Here is a 25696-nt window from a genome sequence, read left to right on the forward strand (position 1 = left end):
GTGGGTTAGATTCCCCCTCAGCCAACCTCGAATTGGTTTCCCGTGGTTTCCCCTCTTATGCTCCAGGCAAATGCCGGGATAGTACCTAACGTAAGGCCACGACCGCTTCCTTCCTTCTTCCTTGTCTATCCCTTACAATCTTCCTATGCTCCTACAAGGCCTCTGTTCAGCATAGCAGGTAAGGCCGCCCGGACAAGGTACTGGTACTCCTCCCGTATTGTGTTCCCCGACCCAAAGTCTCACGCTCCAGGACATTGACCTTGAGGGGGTAGAGGTGGTATCCCTTGCTGAGTCCGAGGGAAAAACAACGCTGAAGGATAAACGGATTAAGAAGGAAAGAAATAATAATAATAATAATAATAATAATAATAATAATAATAATTTAACCCCATGGCACTACAGCCTTGAAGAATCTTGGCCTACCAAGCGACCGATGCTCAGCCCGAAGGCTTGCAGATTACGAGATGTCGTGTGGTCAGCACTACGAATCCTCTCGGCTGTTAATTCTTGGCTTTCTAGACCGGAGCCGCTATCTCACCGTCTGATAGTTCCTCAATTATAATCACGTAGGCTGAGTGGACCTCGACCAGCCCTCAGATCCAGGTAAAAAATCACTGACCTGACCGGAAATCGAACCCGGGCCTACGGGTAAGGGGCAGCCACGCTACCCCTGCACCACGGAATAATAATAATAATAATAATAATAATAATAATAATAATAATAATGATGATGATGTGAAAAATCTGTGTCGCAACTAAAATTAATCAAATCTGATTGAAATGAAGTTTAAACCACACACCGCATCTGTGAACAGTGATGTATTTTGCTGTGACAACGTAATTTAGTGTTCGGGTATTGGACAAATTAGAGGCCAGTTTGTAAACGACCTCCTGTCTCCTGGAACTTGTTGTGGATTGTGTATTAAATCCTCTGGGAATTCCCACCACCGCATGTCACATGTCTACATGGATGACATGCTATTGTTTTCTATTTTTCGTTTGTTTGTTTCGTCGGCTCCTTCCCAACTTTCCCTGGGGAGCTTGTAATATGGCCAACACTAAACCGCTATTATCTTTACACATCACATCATTTCTCTCCTGTACGTGCCCCATCTGTTATTCTCACATGACCATGTCAGATTTTTAAACATCCTCCTGATATGACCACCAATATGTTAAAATGTTATTCTGTACATATATCTGAGGACGTTCATCTGTGAGCAGACCCCTTTGTTTTATTCGAAAGGATTAGCCTCCCACTCTCTTCGTACTGTTATACACGTCATCCTTTTCCCTACGAAGTGTCATATCATCATCTCACTTCAGAACCTCGCAGGAAACGGGGTAAGGGTTGGACGTACAATTCTATGAAGAATATTTTGTTAAAGTGATTACTAGAGTCCGGATTATTAGGTGCTGATAGGTTAGAATGCAAACTTACTTAAGCCAGTAACAAGTGTACCTTACAGTGTACAACGGTTATGCTATGAGATTTGCATATATATTAGGGGTACAGCCTATGCCCGCCTGGTGGCCATGATCGTTAAGGCGCTGAAGTCTAAAAACGGTCTAACACCGAGGTTAGCCGGTTCGAGTCCCGTTGGTCGAAAAAATTTTCACCATCAGAATGTTGGCCGGCAGGGTAGGGGAGGTGGTGGTATACAATTTCTAATCACTAGATTGCGTGCCAAAAGCCTGGATTAAATTCCAAACCTCTCCGCAGTGCTCATATGGAGTGAGGGCATATGACGCTGTTGATGGTGATTCGTCCGTCGGATGGGGACGTTAAGCCTTGAGCAGACCCCTTGGTGCTATTCGACAGGAGTAGGCTATGTGCCGGCACCGGGTTTCACCCTCTCCCTACTATCATATATCACGTCATTCATTTCATCTCTCATCAACTCCTCTGATGAGGTTGACGTCAGGAAGGGCATCCGGTCATAAAAACCGCCACGACAAATTCATCTCACCTCATACCCGACCCCGTAGGGAAACGGGACAAGGGTTGGACAAAAAATTAGGGGTACAGCCTATAGAACTCCTCGAATTTATGCTACTCTTCCTACATTGTGGAACAACGGGTTGCATCAAACTTCCTACAAACCAAATTACTTTGCATTCTAGCCTATTACCTCGGTGTTTGTACTCAGCGCTACGGCAGCTGCCAACTTATGTCTCGCGGCCGTTCTGCTCAGAGCGTGTATACAATCTGGAAGTGTCGTCCTTCCTGGGTTATACAGGCATTGTGTCTGGTAACCACATTCTGGCTGACACGAGTGAGTTCTACCACTGTAATGTTTCTGATTTCATTCGTAATGTTCTCTTTCAGTTCCTCCAATGTTTGAGGAATTGTTTGATACACCTTTTTTTAGTTTACCCTACAAGTAAAAATCACACTGTTATACATGGAGAACGAGCGGGAAATAATCCAGCACTGATCACTCTGTATGCAAACATTTTCGAGATTGTAAAAAGGGAATCTTCTGCTTTGTGAGCAGGATTTGAATCTTGTTTGTTGAAACCACCTACGAGGTTTTTACTTCTTCCGTTAAGTGATGTAAGAACGTCTTCAAAATGTCATCTAGCTACCTCTCTGCATTTAGTGTCGTCACGGATAAAATGGGCTCAATTATTCGTCTTGCACTAACAGCACACCAAACACCAACTTTCCTGTCATAAGGAGGGACTTCATAAGCGCCATTAGGACTTTCTGCACACCAGTAAGAAGAAACCAGAACTTTTACATACGAAAATAAGGTGTAGCAGTGACAACTGTCTCACCATGTTCATAGCTGAGATTCAGACTGGCAACTGATCCTTGCCAGGTCGAACACGTGCAGGCTGCTTACAATGTCAAGAACTATGCGCGCGCCTCCCATATTGTAACTTATGTACCGAAGAGTAGAAACGTCGCTTTGCCGGTCTTACTTTATATGACACACCTGTATATTTCTAATTCATGTTCTTAGACTACAACTTCTCCAAGAGTGGAGAGAGTTGTGAAGAATGGAATATGAGAATTGATAAAGAAAATCCACATCTTGTTTCCAGTCATTTGACCGGGTCAGGAATGAAATGAATGAATCCCCATCCAGCAGCGGTGGGAGGTATCGGACCATCCTCCCTACCGCCCTGACATGGTACCCAACGCAGATTCCTTCCATACCGGCATCGATCCCTTGATGTACGGTTCGAAAAATTGCGTGCACCGTATTGAGTATTAGTGCTCTACTACTAAGTATTCTCACTACCTCTGAAATAGTTGTTTACGCAACAGTCACGAAACATGACCCTCTTCATTACGAGTGAGATATTTACGATGGATTTTGGAACGAGTAATGAAAATTATCACTTTAGTGGCTGTTGTGTACAATATTTCATTTCGTGAAAATGAAAAATGAAAATTCACCGCCTGTTCCCAGTCATTCGACGGGGTCAGGAATGGAATGAATGAAGCCCCCCCTCTAGCGGCGAGGATAGGAAATGTGCCGAAGCCTTTCGCACTCGTCTGGGGCAATGATAAATGACTGACAGATGAAATGTTAATGTACATTAGTGTGCTGCTGGAATGAAAGATGACAGGGAAAACTGGAGTACCCGGAGAAAAACCTACCTTGTCTCCACTTTGTCCAGCACAAATCTCACATGGAGTGACCGGGATTTGAACCGCGGTTTCCAGTAGTGAGAGGCCGGCGCGTTGCCACCTGATCCGCGGTGGCTGTAATATCTTATTTCATAATATGGTGAATTTACGTAAATAATTTTGATTCTTCGCCATGTTCGATCCATGCATTGACTTTTTCTTATTTTGTTGATCGTGTCTTGCTATGAAATAAGAGGTAATTTGTAATAAAAACAAAAATGAATGTTACCTCGAGCAGTTAACAGTAAGATACCGGAGTCGTATGTTATGTCGTGAGTAACGATCTGGGATCACAGGTAAGGCAATTCTACGATGATGTTATACTGTATAGAGTGGTAAATGAGTTGCAGGGTTGCGAGTGACTGCAGGGGGACTTAAACAATGTAGTGAGATGGATAGCAGACAATGGTATGAATGTAAATGGAATAAAAATCAAGTTTTAAGTTTCATCAAGGGGAAAAGTCCTCTCAGTTTTAATTATCGTGTTGATGGTGTGATAGTACCTCATCCGGAACAATATAAGTACCTAGGTGTTGATATAAGGAATGATCTTCATTGGGGTAATCATATTAACGAGGTTGTTAGGAAAGGTTACTGATCTCTTCACATGGTTATGAGTAGAGATGGGAATTATAGGCACGAATAGGTTAGAATGCAAACGTATTTGAACAAGGCGCAAGTGAAATCTAGCAACTCTACAGTTATGTCGGTGAGTTGCATAAATTTTAGGGGTTCTGATAGTTCACATCGATAATATTTATGCAAATCTCACAGCAGAACCGTCATGCGGGTAACATACACTTGCGCCTTGGTTACATACGTTTGCATTCTAACCTATTTGTGCCTATAATTCCCATCTCTAGCTATGAGTAGGGCCCGGATGTTTATGCAGTAACAGGTTAGAATGCAAAATTACTAAAGCGAGTAACGAGTACAGTCTACCTGCACGACGGTAATGTTATGAGGATTGCATAAACATTAAGGCTTCTAATATAATTAATTATCTGCTAAAACCGCTGTTATAGTATGGCTCCAGTGTACGGGACCCTCACCAGGACTACTAATAATAGAACATAATAATGTTATTTGCTTTACGTCCCACTAACTGCTTTTACGATTTTCGGAGACGCTCAGGTGCCGGAATTTAGTCCTGCAAGAGTTCTTTTACGTGGCAGTAAATCTACCGACACGAGGCTGACGTATCTGAGCACCTTCAAATGCCACCGGACTGAATAAGGATCGAACATGCCAACCGTCTGAGACACTCACCAGGACTATTTGATACGAAAATGATGCAAACTTTGGGCTGGGAAGACTTGGGAGTAAGGAGACAAGATACTCGACTAAGTGGTATTTTTCGAGCTGTCAGTGGAGAGTCCGCTTGGGATTACGTAAGTAATCTTGAGTGGTGCTTTTAAAAGTAGGGAATATCATTATATGAAGATAAATTTGGAATTCAGAAGGACAGACTGGGGAAGATATTGATTTATAGAATAGAATAGAATACTCCCGTCTCCCAGTTCCGAATCGCCTGAAACTGGGGAGAGAGCATTCGTTTATTGCAATTCGTTAAATTCAGTACATGACTTACATTTCCCTCTCACAATTATTTGACTATTACTATACTAAATATAATTTATTTTGTCCTAGACGTTAACAATATTATATATTCTAGGACAACATGTATCTTCCTTTTCCTTAGCTCATTTAATACAATTTCCCAATTTAATATTAATTAAACATACTAGTGGTGCTAATGTCTTTTCATCTCCTTCTGTCACATTCTACTTTTAATTTATATGAATCCCCAAAATATTTTGTTCTCAGTACATTAGTTCCCCTACATACTAACAGTAACAATACTTTTCGTTAGTGCTAATCTCTTTTCATTTCTTTTTGCCACGTGCTTCCTAAAACACAAAAAAACTTATTCTTCCTGGGGTGCTCCATTCTTTATTTAACAATTTAGCTATTGTATAAAATTCCTTCTCTCTTTCTACTTTTAATTTATATTCATCACCAAAACATTTAGATCTCAGTGTATTAGTTCCCCTACATGTTCTCAATAGATGAGCATCTTCCATTATTTCTCCACAGAATAAACAATGATTTTCATTATGGTTCTCTCTTAGTTCCTTTATTTTATATAACCCCATTAGCCACTACACCTTTTAGTTCTCTATTTGGGATTCTTTCTTTTCTTATTGACATATTTTGAATAATTCCACAAAATTCTGCTAGTGTTCTTTTGGTTTCACATTCTTCCCTAATCATCTGTTTCTCTATGTCCCTCACTGTAATCGTTTTTTGATAAATCTCTTCTCTTTACTGTTCATCTCCTTATCCCAGTATTCTCCCATTCCTATTCTGTCTAGCATATTTTTCACTTTTGACACCCAATAATCATCATCTAGGTGTTTCATCTGGTGTTGATATGCTAGGTTCAATATTTCCCTGCCCTCTCCCCTTCTTAAACTTAGCCAATATTTTACTACTTTCCTGCTTGGATGCTGATATCTTTACGGAAACTTCTAGCTCCACAAGTTGCTGTGCATTCTGTTAGACCCATTATTATTTTACAGAATTTATTAGTTATTACATCTAATTCTTTTTTGTCTACTTCGATAGCCCATATTCCTGCACCATACAGTGATATTGATATCATATTGATTTATAGGACGGTGAGAATATTTAAGAAAAAGCTAGGTAACCAATTGACGTAGAATCTGACACTTGAGAGTCAGCTCTAAATCCAGACCATTGATGAATGTTTGATTGAACATGGTCCTCCCGTCCCGGATTAATGAAGGTAATACGAACTTTAAGATATATACGATATTTATCTGTTTAAAATGGATTAACCTATACATTAGTCCACGGTCTCTCAAACGCCGAAAATATCACGCGTACAAACTGAGGCGCAGAGTTCCTGTGCACAGTGCATCGGTCCCACTCGACTCGGCTCGGCTCAGGCGAATGCTTCGTCTCTGGGCTACTCTGTTAAGCTCGGCTCAACTCGGCTTGGATTTGGAGCGCTACGGAGCAAGTGAGGAAGAGGAAGACAGGTGGAGCGTGCGAGACGGGCGTGGGGAAAGAGAGAGACAGCGCTATTGCTCCAAATCGAGGAGTGGGGGCCTGCACACTGGTCAATCAAGCGAAGTCGTCTTTTGCACCGTGGACAGTGCATGCACCAGGTGCATGCTCCCTGAGAGGCCCTACATTACTCAGTATTGGTGATGGTGGCAGATTACTTGAGCTGGGAATTTAGAGACGCTTTTTTTTGTCTAGAAGTTCGGTGCTGCCATCAGGCGGAGAAAAATTCAGCAAGTTTAAGTTTGGTGTTCCTTGATTCATTACCTCTCTGACGATCAGTATTTACGTCACTATGAAGTGGAGTTCAACCAATCAGAGACATTTGTAATTAGACAGTGCTGCAAGTGTTTACAGTATGGTCAGGTGTCATTTTCCACTCTCTTTTGAGCACAGAAAGAAGGGAATTTCATTTTAGATATGACAAGTTTTCATCGTGCGAGCTCTTGTTACTGTATATTTTTAAACCACCTTGTATTGCATTTCAGAAATGAGACGTCTGTATATACTTACAGGTTGCAGCGAGTAGCTGGGGCAGGTACTTCTTCCAGAAGGCGCACTGCTTCAGTCGTGGACCTCGCCCCGTCTCCGAAGAGTTCACATCCAGTGTGAGGTACTCTCTGCCATAGGCCGTGTGGACCGGCCAGTATGTTGCCGTCCAGGTACCGTCCTCGGATAAGCTGGGATTCCTGAAACAAGACAAAGAAAATTAAGAAACAAGTAAGTACTAGAATTATTTTGTATTTGAACAACCCGCTCTGGCAGCTGTCAGCAGTTATTTTACTCTTGAGATAAAGTCATTGGGTTACGAATGTTCTGTTTTGTACCTAACTGTACTAAAGAAAATAATCCTTATACAAGCGTACACAGTAGACCAGGAGGATCTGGAGGAGATGGAGTAAACGAAGGTGGAACAGGTAGAGAGAAGGAAGGGATCAAATGCCGTAGCACAATCCAACATTCTGTTCCTATCCTCCATTTCTCTATCTCCGAAGCCCTGAACTCTATGTGTTCTATCATATCCATCCCTATTTTCCCCGACGTGTCCATTTAAGTCACCACCAATGAAGAGATGATATGTATTTCACGATAGAAAGTAAGAAAAGAATTACCGTTGCAAAAGAAGGCTCTAAGAGAAAATCGAAATTAGTTTGTGGACGACTAAACAAAAAGACTTCCTGAGTGTTATATTTGGAGCATAGCGCTGTATGGCGCAGAGAGTTGGACATTGCGAAAAGAAGATGAGAGAAGATTAGAGGCACTAGAGATGTGGGCATGGAGGAGAATAGAACGAGTGAAATGGGAAGACCGGGTAAGGAATTATGAGGTATTACGAAAAGTTGGAGAAGAACGAAGTATGTTGCAAATCATTAGGAGACAAATGAACTGGACGGACATTGTTTGAGGAGGGACTGTTTACTGAAAGAGGGAATAGAAGGAATGGCGAAAGGCAAACGACAAAGGGGTAAGGAAAAGATATCAAATGTTGGACAATATCAAAGGAAAGAAATATTCGGACATCAAAAACTTGGCGCAGGACGGGCACAAATGGAAGAGGTTCATCCCATGACAAGACCTGCCATAATGCAGAATACCGGGATAATGAATGAAGAGCAACTCGTTTCCCTCAATAGATTTTAAGTGAGTTTCAAGGCTGGTCCAGAATTCATTCTTTTCATCGTCTTTGTGGGGCATAGCAGAGGATTACGCGCGGTTTCGTTCCACTACTAATCTTGATGAACATCAGTCGGTTGGATAAATGGCCAACATCGATGGCATGATCTCGGATGGTAGAGCTCCCAGCAGTAGCTACGCCATTATGATTAAGAGTTTTCCCGTGGTAGAACAACTTGTATCCTTCACCAATATCTCTAGCCTTGAAACCAGTCTACTTTGTTTCTTGGATGCAGGCAATGTCTATATGTCGGTCATTCAACACATCAGCAAGATTTCGACTTCTACTCTTCAGAGTACCAATGTTGATGGTTGCCATCCTGATTTGTTGGACTTGTTCCGTCCTTGAGTGGGTAGCCCTTGCCGATTTCTCACACCATTCAGGCGATAATAATGTGCGTTGCCCATTGTTGTGGGAACGCGCTAGCAGTTAGTATCTCAATACATCGTCTAGCCAGTGCATTTAGATACATGACAGATATTTTAACCGCCGGATTTTTGCTGTAAGTCTGACGTTGATCCCTCCTCATTTACCCGGGCTTGAGACCGGCAGCAGCGACTACTGAATAATAATAATAATAATAATAATAATAATAATAATAATAATAATAATAATAATAATAATAATAATTTGTTTAATCTTGTCTTAAAACAGGTTAGGAATTGGAAAAAAAGAAGTTAAAGGAAATTACTCTTGTCAGACTACACGAAAACAAAATAATTTACAATGTTTGGCCTTCGCTTATGACTTAGTAGTATGGTCTAAGGACAGACTGGAAGCGATTGAATCCCTCTAAGAACTTCACGAAATTGCATCCAAAACAGGACTTCAGATCTGATACCAGAAAACCCGCTACATGGAAGGATGTCTTCGGTAACTGATGGGACAAGCAATGAAAATGAAATATGGCAAAATACCCCGAGTGTCTGAATTCAAATACCTAGGAGAAGTCGTCCAACCTTCAGGACTGAAGCAAACATAGAAAGGATGTCTAAAGTAAAAGAACATACAGACTCACTTGGAACCATACACAGAAATTTAAAATTAAGGCATTACCACATTGTAATCAAGCCTGAAGCATTATGCACATTTGGAACACATTACCGGTATATTATTATTATTATTATTATTATTATTATTATTATTATTATTATTATTATTATTATTATTATTATTATTATCATTATTATTCTACCCTCACCAGTATATTCATGTCCAGACTCTGATGTAGCCATCGTATTGTAACAATGAAGGCCTAGTACGGGGCGGTCGACGATAATATCAGCGAGAGGTGATAATTGCGGTGCAGTTGCGACAATGTGGGCAGGGCCACCAGCGAGCAAAACAATAACGTCAGCCAATTGTCACCCTCATTAACAATATGTTGAGTAACAGGGTATTCCAAGTTCACACTGGAACTGTCAGGAGCAAGTTCCATACACCCAACAATGGTCTACCGCAGGGATCAGTTTTATCTCCTATGTTATTTACCTTCTATATCGATGACCTGTATCCCAAAAAATCATCTATGCGGACGGTATATATCTAACAGTCCCTAAAAGCATCTTTATTTCAGCAAAATATACGCTGAATAATGTTCTTCAGAAGATGGACGACTACCTGCAGGAAGTGGGGGCTCCATCCTAATCCCTCAAAATCTGACATAGCCACATTTCATCATAGCAACCTAGAGGCAGACTACAGTCCTAGAGTAAAGTTCAGAAATCAATATCTGAAGTACAAACGCTGTCCTAAGTACTTAGGTTTGGCACTGGACAGGGCGCTGATGTACCGATATATTAAATGCTGTAAGAGGGCTACAGAACTAAAACATCTTGCGGAAAGGTCGACGGGAGAAGAGGACTTGGGAGAAGGAAGAGATTTCATGGTTCATGAATTCTCGCAAATGGTGCGTAGTCATTTAGGTACTCAATACAAAAGAAATATTTCGTTTTCGTAAATATTCTTCGTGATATTGCCATCCTTTATTTCACTTCTCACTGACGATCAATTAGTTCATTGAAAATGACACCCAGATATTTCAATGTGGTTATTCTGTCAATTTGTCTATTGTTTAGTCGTAAGGTTCCTCATCATTGGCCTGTTTGCTGAAGATCAAAAATTGGTCTTGTTTGCATTTATTTTTCTGAGGCTCACTTGCCCAAAAACGGTTCGGAAACAATACAGGTGTTCTGATTCACAATATTCCATGTTACCCCACCCCAGCCCTTTACTCTCTACTTATGAATGTCCCGCATGCAATAGTGATGAATGGGATGCCTAATCACTGGTTTACAATGGACTGTTGCAACGAACTGTACTTCAGATGGGGAACAAATAGCAGTCATCTTACTATACACGTTCTGTTTTTGTTTGCTAGTGGCTTTACGTCGCACCGATACAGATTGGTCTTATGCTTACGATGGAATAGGCCTAGGAGTTGTAAGGAAGCGGCCGTGGTCTTAATTAAGGTACAGCCCCAGCATTTGCCTTCAGGGCTGCCGACAGTGGGATTCGAACCTACTATATCCCGGATGCAAGCTCACAGCCGCGCGCCACTATCCGCACGGCCAACTCGCCCGTTCACACGTTCTGTAACACACCAAAGATGCAGAAAATGAAGTTTAATAACTCATTAATTTATTCACGTACAGATGTTTTACTCTACCAAAACGTTGCTTTTATGTGGCATGTGACTTGAACGATCCAATAGCTCTTTATTGCAATTCTGTTCGGCAGGTGGTTATTTAAACTCTTCCCCATACTGTCTGCGAGCATCGGCTGCATTCAGACCAGATTCTCCAGTGATTACATTTAGGTCTGCGAATGCATCTTTGTTGAATACACAAGCCATTGTCGATATGTTGACAGCAACTGTAGTGCTACTGAACCAAGTATCGGCCTACTAAAGTGCCTTCGAAAACGAGGCTTATGAAAGAAAGAGGGCGCATTAGGCGGGTAGCGCTGAGGAACATGCAGCGAGCGGCCGTCCGGTTGTTATCTCTTCATATTCTCACATAAATAACCTGTAAGCAATAATACCCCTGTGGAAATCAGTTATTAGGCATCCCATTCATCATTAGTGCATGTGGGGCACTTTATAATTTGAAAGTACCGTGCTGCACCTGGTACTGGTGGTCAGAGTGTCATGAAGAAATAAATGGCGGTTGGCTGTCACTGATGTAACGGCATGAGCGTTTTAAGAGTTTTGTGGACTTAATTATTAGAAATAACGAACAAATATTGTGCGGATAATAAGTTTTATTCAATAGGACGTGGTATACTCGGAATGTGGGTAATATGACATAATTTATGAGTAATATTACGAGTAAAATTAAATCAATAGTTACGCCTATTACGTTCTTTTCTTTTCATTTCTTTTATGCCTTCGTCGTTCACTTTTCACGTTTTTGCCAAATCCTAATAAAATCACGATATATTCACGACGACAGCTAACCTCCAACCGAGCGCGCGCGAGTCAATACAGCTCCATCTTATAACAGAGTATGTGTGTGACGTCACATGTTTAGAACAAATTTTGCCTTATTTTGAAGTGCTATTACATGAAAACTACGCTTTAGATTTCGATTTTTTTTTTGCAAAAGGTAGCCACTTCTTTCATCTGTCAACTGATACATTAAATATAATCGTAAGTTAAACGCTGTCGGCGATACATGTGTTCTACCCAAACACTGAAGGCGTCTTAAAATTTTGCTTTCCATGTACGCGTTTTCGAGGAATGCAAGTCCACGTTCAAATTGCCATGAAGGGAAATTTTTATTACTGTTATTAGTTTTATTTTATACGCTTACGGACATTGGAGACTACAGTAAAGGGGCTGCCTGACCGAGGCGATAAGGGCGTGCTGGGTTCGCACGGAAGGACGTGGGTTCGAATCCCCGTCAGGAAGTCGTAAAATTTAAGAAACGAGATTTCCACTTCTGGAGGTGCATATGGCCCTGAGTTTCACTCAGCCTACACCAAAAATGAGTACCAAGTTAATTCCTGGGCGCAAAGGTGGCCAGGTGTAGAGCTAACCACTCTACCCCATCGCGTACCGAGGTTAACAATAGTGGAAGCCTTTACCTTCCACTTCTCCAAGGGCCTTCATGGCCTGTACGGAGGTGACTTTGCTTTGCTTTGGAGACCACAGTAAGCAGCATTTAGACATGTTTAGCAGCTTTCTTTGCAGCTCAGTATCGTCGCATTCCCTCTCTTGCAGCCTGTCTCGTTTCAGCTGTCCACCCGCTGTCCTGCTGCTCTTCTTCACAAAAGCTCTTGAAATTAGTGATCTGGTGTCAGTACTTGAGTCTGTTAACAATGTCTTCATGATTTGGTCGAATGTTTTCAGATCATTCGTGACCTCCCTTGTGTTAGGTCTACTATTAGGTCTACTATCGCGTATGGTAATCATTTACTTAGTCAACCATTTGTCTTCCATTCTAAATAGGTGGCCATAGAAGTTGAGTCGCCGCTTCTTGATGGATTCCATCAGTCGTTCGGTTTCTTGATTAAGTTCCTTTCGTCTTCGCAGCCTGTATTGCCCAACCACGATCTTTCGGCCCATTATCCTTCGAAGATCTTTCTCCCAAACCATCAGCTTCTCTCAGAGACCAGCCTTTCCAAGTAGCTCGGAGGCATTCACTTCCATAGAGACATTCGGGTTTAATCAGCGTGTTGTAATATCTGATTTTTGCTTGCATTCAAATTTCCTTTTCTTGTACAGGTCGTGTGTTCTACAAAACGCTGTCTCACCTACTGGTGTTAGCTTCTCTTTCATTAGATCCTTTCTGCACCATCTCAACGAGATATTTGAAGCTGTTAACTCTTTCAATCTTACTATACCTTGTCTTTAGTTTATTCAATCAATCAATCAATCAATCAATCAATCAATCAATCAATCAATCAATCAATCAATCAATCAATCAATCAATCAATCAATCAATCAATCAATCAATCAATCAATCAATCAATCAATCAATCAATCAATCAATCAATCAATCAATCAATCAATCAATCAATCAATCAATCAATCAATCAATCAATCAATCAATCAATCAATCAATCAATCAATCAATCAATCACTACTGATCTGCATTTAGGGCAGTCGCTCAGGTGACAGATTCCCTATCTGTTGTTTTCTGGCCTTTTCTTAATTAATTTCAAAGGAATTGGAAATTTATTGCACATCTCCCTTGGTAAGTTATTCTAATCCCTAACTCCCCTTCTTACAAACGAATATTTTCCCCAATTTTTCCTCTTGAATTCCGACTTTATCTTCGTATTGTGATCTTTCCTACTTTTAAAGACACCACTCAAACTGTTGTTGGGAGCTTTGGCGATATTAGTCAAGTACTTTGTTATTATTATTATTATTATTATTATTATTATTATTATTATTATTATTAGTAGTAGTAGTAGTAGTAGTAGTAGTAGTAGTAGTATTAACAGCTACATCACAATTGGAAAACATATCAGTGACAATTTCGAGACATACTGTACAAGAATTGAAAGCAGAGTGGAGAAGTTACTTTCTGCAGATCCTCGACTGTTTATCTTCATTCAACAGACCTAGTTTATTTTACATTCTGAGAATGTTTTATTCCTTCCTTTCTTCATTATATAGAACGTCTCACTACGGCAGACAGAGTTAAGCCATCAAATTAGTAGGAAGAGAATTCCCTTAGAATATTATGCCATCTCGAACATGAAGTTACATTCTTATCTAAAATTAATTAAGTAAATTTTCAAATCATCTCTTTCCCCCATCTCCGCATTTCGATTGCAGCAATGGCGGCAGCAGAGGCCGCTCTTCTTAATAACGAGATAATTGGACAGAGTTATTTTCCAGAAACGTTTCAATTTCACGTTGTCTTTAATTATCTTAATCTTGGAGGCTTAGGTAAGGTAAAGTCTATATCGACAGTTCGGTCGCTATGCTCCACAATCCCATGCTTAATACTAAGTTTAAAGCTAATGTAATGTAATGTTTGTTGTTTTGGTTTGTATGCTGGTTATATGAACACGCCATAAATTCTGTGGCCTGAAACTCTGCAATTCTAAGTTTATTATCGAAGGAATTAGGAAGCTGAGGGAAGTTTAATTTCACTTTATAACCCAGTTCTTTATAGGCTGTGTTCAACGAACCCCTTATTGGTCTGCCATATATTACAGAGAAATAATCATGCAGAAATTAAAGGAGATGTGCATTATATCGCCTTTAACGGCTTAATTTTACACATAAATCAATATGACGTCGCTCTCTGGGTTTCGCAGGTTACTGATGATGAATTTTGTTGTTTAATAGGACCAACATCTAGGTAATCGGACCCTAAATGTACGAGAAGGGACGACATGGAATTTTAAATAGAATGTTTTTAAATTACCTAATGATCAATTCCGTATTTTCTTAAAAATCATTTAAATTAGATTTAAGATAAGAAAATTAAATAAGGCATTGACTTTGAAGTGAAATCATTTATTCGGGCTGAGTGGCTTGGCAGGTAGAATTCTGGCTCAGTCTGGTGGTATTTGAAGGTGCTCAAATACGTCATCATCGTGTCGGCAGATTTACAGGCACTTAAAAGAACTCCTGCGGGACTTGATTCCCGCAACTCGGCGTCTCCGAAAACGGTGTAAAATACGTAGTTATTGGGACGTAAAATAACATTATTATTGAAATCATTTAGTTTACGCAAATGAGAAAAGAAATATATTTAAAATACACAATGAAAACAGAAAAGAATAAAAACCGAGTTAACAATAAAACAAAAATTAAAACGAAAATTAGAACCAAATAGAAATAAGTTTCATACTCGATAAAATAGACCATTATTCCTCATAAAACGGATGACGAGGTCTGCTGACTGTTCGTCATCTCGTAGAGTGAGGGAGATTATATACTCTGTAGTTTCAGACTACGGCGCAGATCGGCCAGGTACGGATGTGTACTACGGTCATAGGATCGCCGCAAGTACACACAAGGGGGGGGGGGGGGCTTCCCTCGTCAGTAAGTAGCAGTGCATACCTATACCACGACCGATCCGAAGACGACATGACACCAGTACACGAAGGGAAGTCTTCGTAATTCCTTTTATCGCTCTAGACTTATTTGAAAGAGTGGCCTGCCACTACATCTCCCAATGGGACATTAACTGAGAACGAATATCACTGGCTGTAACAGTGTAAGGCAACATAAAGCTAATAAAAAAAAGAGAGACGGACAACAGAATATTCTCCAGTTCGATTGTGTTCAGTGAGGATTATGTAGGTGGGCGACAACCTTAAAGCTGTCATTTTCATGTAGTTCGTGGGTCCGTGACCTTCGTATCATACTATCAAAAACTAAGATTACGAGACCTACATCTGTCGATTTTTCGGTTTTTCTGAACGATAAGCCAATCAAGTTAGTCTCATACGAACAAACATTTTTGCCAATAATGTACTTTTCCCGATCGTAAATATGCCTTGTGTAGGAGTAATTTGCAAATTAATGATACAAAATGTATGACGCGATGTTACTTAACGATCGTGCAGGCTGTGATGTGAAGTATTGATGGATGGTCATGGCTAAGAGACATGTAGACGCTTATTTATCAAAGAGACCTCTCATCTCATCGTAGTCTAGGGAACTAATTATTTCCTTTTTGGTAGTCTCATAGACTCTGAGTTAGCTTCCCCCTTTCGATACGCTAAATACTACACTTGTACTCTCCCCATTCCATATAGATGTCTCTCTAAAACGATTCACTAGATGCACATCAATTAATCGCTGTCAGTTTGGGCTTCATTTATTAAAATACGTATTTATGATCATTTGATTTTCTGAAAGGAAAATTTGACACCATTTTTTTGTTTGACTTTGTCATGGAAAATGTTTCTTCTCGAACTACGCAACAAGTTAAGAAAGTTTGTGGCGGATAAAGGATCTTAAGATTTTGTTTTAAACATTTGGTGGGGTTGTAATCCACACAGCGTGAATATTCAGCCTAAGGAGGCCACAACCTGCTCTACAGCAATGTAACACATGTGTCCTTCCTCTTGAATTGCTAGGAGTTAAGCCGGCAACTTGTCCATCCACGCTGTTAGGAGTGTATGCATACCTTCCAGGCGTTCTAAGTTGCTGACTTTTGTCCCCGCCAGATGAAATGAAATGTCGTATGGCTTTTAGTGCCAGGATATCCCAGGGCGGGTTCGGCTCGCCAGGTGCTGGTCTTTTTATTTGACACCCGTAGGGATGAGGATGAAATGATGACGAAGACAACACATACACCCAGACCTTGACAATGTCATGTTTTCAAAACTTTGATTGAAGCTTATCATAACCTAGCTTTATTTGAAATACAGATTGTTTATTGAACAGTTGGTGAAGTGAATTTGCGGGAATGTGCCGGGTGGTTGTCGAATATGTGTGTCCGACATGTTTGATTTTGGGAACAAGTGCGAAGCTAATGCGTTGAGCGCAGGTGCGATGCTATTCTTATCTAACTGGTCAACCAGTTGTATCGTAATGAAAATCTGAACTCTGATTGGCGGACAACCTCCATCATAATGAAACTTGAACTATAATGAGTCTCATTAAGATTCAGTTTTCTAGCATATAATACTTATATTCGGCGCCGTCGAGCATAAGATGCATTATGTTCGTGCGTAGAGTTCTATTTCCTTGTTGTCAAATAATATTTGTACATACCACGTCGGTTTTACTCATAATAAAAATGTACGTAATGCAAATCAAGTAAATCAAGGATTGGCAACATCATGGGAAGACCATTTCGTTATGTTGTGTAGAACATTCAGTGTGAATAACAGTAAGTTTGGAGTAACTAGAAGATCTCTGCGAATGGATTCCACAAATTAATGCAGTTTGAATTGACCGGAAATTATTTGCTGGAACTGGAGACAGTATTGGAATAAATTCTCATTTTGCTATTTATTTTCAGCATTCGAGGTATCTTTTTCAAACGACAATGTAGCAGTAAATTATTTAACAAGGCCATTACACGTCAGAACCAGGGATGTAAGTTCTTTGTCTGCACACAGCAGAACAAGGCAATTAATCTGCTTTGTGTGGTCCGCACCACTAGGACAATCCTTCAGTAACCTGGTTTAGTCGTCGAGGAATTCATTAAGCACTATTGTCTGCGATCTTGGTCGATATTTCTCATTACAGTTTGCGACCGTTATCGCCATGTTACAACAGACTAACTATGTAGCCATGCGTCCTCCCTGGTGTTAAAATTAGATTACATGTGGCTGAAAAACTACGTTACAAACTTCCAACTTTTCTATTCTTCCTGAAAAATTTTGTGTGAATTTATTAATATTGGTGTCATTGAACCCTTTGGTGAAATCCATTTGTTGTATGATATTTGGTTTATGAGTAGACCTCGGAATGCAAACTAATCTGGTTGCTGGGAATTGTTGTCCAGCCAGCCAGCTCCTCTAAAATGTAGCGAGAGTCGCATCAATTTTAGGGGTTCCGATAGGCCGTACCCCTAATATCTAGGTAAATCTCATGGCATAACTGATTTACAGGGTAGCATACACTTCAGCAGTTCGCATTCTAACCGTATTTTCATTTCTCCTTGTCCAGCTCCTGCGAGGTATGGGGTTTTGATAGTACTTCTCCACCGTTGCCTTTCCTTCCTGCATTCCATTCCAGTCTTTTTCTCATTCTGTTCTTGACACAGTCTGTCCATCTTGCTGTGGGCCTCTTTCAAGCCCTATTTCCGTTTATTAGCCTCGAACACTTGTTTTGGTATCCTTCCCTTCTCCATCCTATCACGCACTTTTTCTATCCCTATCTCTTTTATAACCTCAACATTTCTTACTCTGTCTCTCCTTGTCTTCCCTACCATACCCCTCACGAACTTCATCTCACAGGTTTGAATTTTACTCTCATTTCTTGTTGTCAGTGTCAAAGTCTCTGATGCATACGTTAATTTAAGTGTATATTACATCTTGTACAACATCTCTTTATATTTCATAAGAACTTTTCTGTTCCACACCAAGTTTCTTAAATTCTGGTAGACTGTAAACTTATGCTGATCTCCTTAGCCAACCTTGAATCTTGGAATTTTTCACTTCCCAAATATTTGAAGCACTCAACAACCTCAAGGTTTTGTCTCCTGATACTAATGATTCCTTCTCTTTCTTCTCGTGTCATCACCACTGTTATTCTCTTCTCCATGCTGATTTTCATACCATATTTCTCAATATTGTCATCTATAGCCTCTAGTGGAATTTCCATTTTTGTATTTTTGACTTCCCAGATCATGCACAAATAACGATATTTTCATATCCCCTCCATCTTACCATTGTTTCCTATTAAATTACATCCATAACCATTACAAATATAAGTGGAGACAGAGTACTTCCCTTTCTTTGTCCAGTTGGGTTTAGAAACCTATCTCTTCTACCACTGGAATCTGGACACCATTCGAACAAATATTATACATTGATTTTACTAATTTTCTTGATTGCTGTCCACGCTCATTTCCTTCTAGGGTTTTCCACACATTTTATCTAATAATACTAACGTATGATTTTACTAGAGCAAGGAATATCATCACCAGATCTTTTCCATATTTCCACTGTTTTTCCATCACTAATCTCATGCTAAATATAAGGTCTATCGTTTACCTGCCCTGTCTAAATTTATTTCCACCCTTCCTCTCATCCTGTTTTCTATTATTCTCTACAATATATTGACTAATTTTGACTACAGTGTAATTCTTCTATAATTATCACATACTTTTCTATCAGCTTTCTTAAATACACCATTACACCAGTTACTTGCTTTTTCCTCCATATACACCTTAGCAGCCTATACCATCAATGTAGATCATTCCAACCGATTACTTTCTAAAATGCCGGGCTCTAAAGTAAACTTTTAACCATTTATACTTCCCTTATATGATTCAAATAGTTCATAACTCATGTACAGAATATGTGGGGTGTCATTCAATCACATCTCTTGAATGCCAATAAATAACTACACGGCCCGTACCGCGTAGCAGCTCTGTTGATCTTTTTCTCTTAAAGATACTGAGTGAATTTTGTTATGCGATTTGAGTCACGTAGCTGTCAGCTTGTATTCGGGAGATAATTTTTTGTAATGCCACAACCGGGAGTCCTGCGGATTGCTTTCCGTGGTTTCACACAAGCAAGTTCTGGGGTTGTATATTAATTAAGACCACCGCTGCTTCCTTTTCACTCCTAGCCCTTTCCTATCCCATCGCCACCGTAAGTGTCCGTGCGACAGAAAAAGGGAAAATAAAAGTCTCTTAAAGCTTTGAAGGTCGAAACTCTAGGCTTGCAAACAACTCAGCTTTCATCATGAATAAAATATTACGTTGTTAAAATGATGTAATACTTTCCGCTGTACATAGTGACACTTTGAATTGCCAACGGTCGTAGCAGTGTTGAAACATCGGATCACGTGAGATCTCCGAAGTTAAGCAACATTGGGCGTGGTGAAGATTTGGATGGGTTGACACGCGCCTTTGGTGGGGGGGTAAGGGGAATGGAGGAGCAGAAAGGAACTGGCCACCCTACCGTACATAAACTCCGGCTCAGGTACACCTCTGTGGAGGTTCGGACCTGCCTTCGGGCAGAATACACCCTTACCTTGAATTGATTTGCATGTTTGACAGGTTTCTCTAAGTGCAGATGCTGTTATAGACCCTTTAATGTTAGTCACATGGATCCATGCACTATTTCTGTTCAACTTAATCTCCAGATTTTTTTGTTTCTTGTTCATAATAAACTTGAATTTTCGACAGGTAAACCAGTTTGGCATGATTTAATAATCCGTTCATGAAGCAGCCTGGCCAACAGTTAACAATTTACCACTGCCTAGGGGAACCTTCAAGCTCAGGCTCTCCAACGTGTAGCCAATATAGGAAAACAGATTTAAAAACATCTTCACATGCAAGGGAACTTTTGGGACTGGGCCAGACAGATTTTAAATAAGTGTGGGCGAATAATAAATTAACACATTACATTTACAATTAATTACTAATTTACTTTAAATTTAACGGTTGTGTTATAATTAGTTGCTGAGAAATATCTGGGCAGCTTGGAACAGCTGTTGATGCGTATGTGCTGTAGAAATACAGGTTGTAACTGAAATAAGGGAAGTCATTAGAAGTGGTGTGGAAGATAGTATTTTAAGGAAACCTCTCCGAAAATGTTTATTCCTATCTGAATTAGCGTAGGAAATAATAAATCGCAGAACTTCGTCAAGGTTTTTGAGACGTCAGTAAGCACTTGCTGATACTCCTCTTTGCTCAACAGAACTACCTATCACGAGACTTCGGATTTTTAGGCAGTAGGAAGAGTAGTCTAGTCCGTTCTTCCATTATGTAGCAAGAAGAACACACATTCTAGGGATTCTGATGGGTGTACCCCTACAGTTTATGCAAGACTCATAACATAACCGTTTTGTAGGGTAGACTATTCTTGTATACTCTAACCTGAAAAACATGTATGCTATGAGATTTACATAAACAGGGGTACGGTCTATCAGACCCTACTCTATGCATCGTGGAAGAGTAGGGTGTATGGCACTTCCTTCCTTGCATTCTAACTTATTACAGCTAAAAATTCGGCTTACTGAGAATTTCCCATTGCTAATTGCTATTTTCATAATCCTTTGGCAAATTGAACTAGATGAGATAGGGTTGAAGAACGTGTATATTCAAAGGTGTGGGTTAGTAACATTTCATATTTAATCATTTTGACAGTGACAAGATGACACAGTCTCGCTTTGGGATAATCACGTCACTGCTAAATTCCTCTCAAATTCAGTCATAGGTCTTGTCCAAGCTTATATGTCTTTGGCAGGTGTCTGTTAAGAACACCTTCATGAAATGTACATAGGAGCTTCAACCGTGGAAGACGGATACAGTGTTCTGTGACACATTTCAAATGGATACCCATCAAATGACACGACACAATAGCTCTGTAGACGCGTAAAATTTCAGTCCATTTTTGTGCACAATGCTCAAATGGACAATGGTCTCGTTCCACTCACCTCACCCCCTATATATCTGTCACATCAGCAGTGACGTGCACCGTATACCGCACAACGTCAATAATAGCACATCCTGACACCGGCCGAATCCATGATTAGACACCCCATTGATTATGTCTGTGCAGTTCTTCCATCTCATTTCCCAGCTTTAAAATCACTCGACCAAATAGAAGAATTTTGGAAGACCGCTTATCATTTGTTTATTTTAAAAATTATTCCCTTAAGACTCTTTAAAACAAAGTTATACTTCTCAATGACTATTTTCCGATGCATACCAGAATCAATTTTTGGTGGAATACAATTAATTAATTAATTATTGTGATGGGTGTACCCCTACAGTTTATGCAAGACTCATAACATAACCGTTGTGTAGGGTAGACTATTCTTGTATACTCTAACCTGAAAAACATGTATGCTATGAGATTTACATACAGTAAACAGGGGTACGGTCTATCAGACCCGTGGATTTTAGGTTAATCTCTATGCATCGTGGAAGAGTAAATCGTCGAGAATATCGTCTTGTTTTCTACGGAGAGGCTCAGGCTATAGAGCCTGCTATTATGCCCAACCATAATACACTGATTAATTTATGTTAAATTTTGCACATACTAATATTGTGTAACTTACAAAATGCAAATGCTTATCGTCTAGTTCCTATATGAACAAAGTACATTATCTTAGGGTCTGTGTTATAGTTTATATTCATATATGTGAATAATGTTTGCAACACCTTCTTTTGAACAACTTAGTACAAGGAATGTCTCTGACTTCAGTCGGGAGGGAATTTTATAGGCGGATAGTAGTTGTTGGCGTCATCAGTCCATAGACTGGTTTGATGCAGCTCTCCATGACACCCTATCCTGTGCTAACCTCTTCATTTTTACGTAACTACTGCATCCTAATGTACATCTGCTCTAATCTGCTGTTCATATTCATATTTCGGTCTACCCCTACCATTCTTACCACCTACACTTCCTTCAAAAACCACCTGAACAAGTCCTGAGTGTCTTAAGATGTGTCCTATCATTCTATCTCTTCTTCTCGTCAATTTTAGCCAAATCGATCTCCTCTCGCCAATTCGATTCAGTATCTCTTCATCCGTGATTCGATCTATCCATCTCATCTTCAGCATTCTTCTGTAACACCACATTTCGAAAGCCTCTATTCTTTTTCTTTATGAGCTAGTTATCGTCCATGTTTCACTTCCATACAATACCACGCTCCACACGAAAGTCTTCGAAAACATCTCTCTAATCCCTATATCAATGTCTGAAGTGAGCAAATTTCTTTTCTTAGGAAAGCTCTTCGTTGCTTGTGCTAATCTGCATTTTATGTCCTCCTTACTTCTGCCATCGTTAGTTATTTTACTACCCAAGTAACAATATTCATCTACTTCCTTTAAGACTTCATTTATTAATTTAATATTTTCTGCATCACCTGCCTTCGTTCGACTGCACTCCATTACATTTGTTTTGGACTTACTTATTTTCATCTTGTACTCCTTACCCAAGACTTCGACCATAGCATTCAGCAGCTTCTCGAGATCTTCTGCGGTCTCAGATAAAATAACAATATCATCGGCAAATCTCAACGTTTTCATTTCCTCTCCTTGGATTGTGATTCCTATTCGACCGAGCTCGATAGCTGCAGTCGCTTAAGTGCGGCCAGTATCCAGTATTCGGGAGTTAGTAGGTTCGAACCCCACTGTTGGCAGCCCTGAAAATGGTTTTCCGTGGTTTCCCATTTTCACACCAGGCAAATGCTGGGGCTGTACCTTAAGTAAGGCCACGGCCGCTTCCTTCCCACTCCTAGCCTTTCCCTGCCCCATCGTCGCCATAAAACCTATTTGTGTCGGTGCAGCGTAAAGCAACTAGCAAAAAAAAAAAATATTCCCATTCGAAATTCGTCTTTCATTTCCTTTACTGCGTGTTCTATGTAAACACTGAAGAGGAGGGGGGATGAACTGCAGCCTTGCCTCACTCCTTTCTGGATTGCTGCTTCTTTTTCAAAGCATCACTGCAGACTGATTTTTATACAGATTGTAGATAATTCTTCGTTCTCGGTATCTGATGCCAATCACCTTCCGAATCTTAAATAGCTTGGTCCAATCAACATTATCGAATGCCTTCTCTAGGCGGATAGTAGCGGGGATAAATGAATCATAATAATCATGTTATTTGCTTTACGTCCAACTCACTACTATTACGATTTTCGGAGACGCCGAGGTGCCTGAATTTAGTCACGCAGGAGTTATTTTTCGTGCCAGTAAATCTACCGATACCAGGCTGACGTATTTGAGCACCTTAACACACCACTGGACTGGGGCAGGATCGAACGATGAATAAATCACAGTAACTACTAGTGTGACGGTTAGGGAAGCTTAGCAGGTAGTTATTTAATGGCCTTGTTTGGTGATTATTTGTGGATGATAGGTACTGAAGATCACCTCTCAAGTAAACCGGTGTTTCGTTCCGTAGAACACTATGAATGACTGACGCAGAGTGCAGATTTCTTCTCTGCTCTAAATACAGCCTAGATAACTGATTGAGGTATTATCATTATTAATTAGTTATTTCTTTTACAAACAGCACCTGGATTCGTCCGAAAACACTATCTTCTGCTATTCCTGTCCCATGTGCTGTCGTTCCATACACCATTGCAGTCTACCCAGACCGTAATAAACGTGTTACACTGTTCCACTGTTGTGCCAGAGCTGAGGAGGATACAGATCTCTCATGCAATGCTATTCGGATGAGGTGTCGATCTTCTCGGGGGTGTTCTCGGTGGTGCGACCAGAGCCATCTCGTCGTATTCTACGGCTTTCTGTGAACCATCCTGTACACAGCCGTTGCGCTGCCGACACACTTCGTCCCACACGAGCAGCAATTTCTCGGATGGATGTATCACGTTATCTCATTCAAATAATGCGCCCTCTTTCAAACTCACTCATTTGACGGTACGGTTCTCGCATATGTCTGCGAGGCATCCTGCTCGTCTGCACAAGTCACACTGATCAATTATTTTCGGTTTATAGTTACAACGAGAGCCAAAGGCACATTCTATCAGTCGGTGATGGTTCGTCGAGATATCGATGTGGACTTTTGAACTTGAAGGTTGGCATGGTTAAAATGCTACTAGTTTCTTCAGAGCATATTAATGCACATGTACTGTGAATATGACCTGCGTATGTCTAGTATTTCAAGGTGTTCTGGTTTTTATGAACATGAGTGTATTTCTTTATATATAAATTATATAAAGGAAAATCAATACACAGTACATGTTAAAGGAAAATTATCTACCTAATTCTAATTTTGTGTTAACATTTCATTTACATTTCACAATAAAATGGAATTAAAAATTTTAAAAAATATTTTGCAAATTTTTTTGGAAATGCTGTTGTACACGAAATACATTACTGTGATATCGCTACTTTTATTTAGGCAACATTCCCACGAATTTTCGTGGATTACTTAAAAATATACGTTTATCTCCAGACTGTCCCCTTAAGGGAAATAATGGATAGGGACTGCATTATCAGATACGTTTTATTAGAACTAGACCGTCGATATGAAACTCTTTGCTATTGCTATGTTCAAAACGCCCTCCGTTAGCTCTGATTCATGCACCAACCAGCCGTTGCATTGAATTCCGGATGAGGTGATGTATCAGCTCACATATTTGGGCCCCAAACCGCGCGGCCAACTCGTTCATTACAGGCAGAGGGGACTCGCACATGAAGTGGTCAACTTTAGCAAAACCTCGTGATGCAATCAGCAGACAAGCGCCAAGGGCAGGTATTTTGCCGGGGGGGGGGGGACCGCAGATCACTGTTGGGAAATTGAGCTAAGCATATACCACAGCAGGCAGATTTTGAAACTTCGACCGTAAAACTAGAGAAGTTTAGATTAGAAATGTTCTCAGTATCCTTGCCTTCTGCTGTTCCTAATTAAATGTTATCTACGGTGATAGGGAGATGTGGACACGAGTTGCAGTGCTTACTACTACTACTACTACTACTACTACTACTACTACTACTACTACTAATAATAATAATAATAATAATAATAATAATAATAAGGGCCCGGAATGTTATGTAATAACGTATTCTATTTCTTTATTTTTAGACAAATGAAAATGAGAAATGTCGGTGAATTGTGATTCTGATATTGTTATACCTGTGTTTTCTTTACATAGTAATATACATATTTGTAAATATTATGTGAAGAACGTAACATTTTGCACATACCTA

General features: G+C 40.1%; 1 protein-coding gene across 2 annotated transcripts in view; it reads right to left on the minus strand.

The window, feature by feature from the left end:
* LOC136885679 (acetylcholinesterase) overlaps nt 1–25696 on the minus strand; it is a 1299399-nt gene that overhangs the window by 42739 nt on the left and 1230964 nt on the right. For both annotated transcript variants that reach the window (XM_067158378.2, XM_067158379.2), the window contains one exon: nt 7247–7422. In XM_067158378.2, the coding sequence (XP_067014479.2) occupies nt 7247–7422 (176 nt within the window). The remainder of the gene's footprint in view (nt 1–7246; nt 7423–25696) is intronic.

The sequence above is a fragment of the Anabrus simplex genome, chromosome 14 (genome assembly GCF_040414725.1).
Source record: "Anabrus simplex isolate iqAnaSimp1 chromosome 14, ASM4041472v1, whole genome shotgun sequence".
Taxonomy (NCBI): domain Eukaryota; kingdom Metazoa; phylum Arthropoda; class Insecta; order Orthoptera; family Tettigoniidae; genus Anabrus; species Anabrus simplex.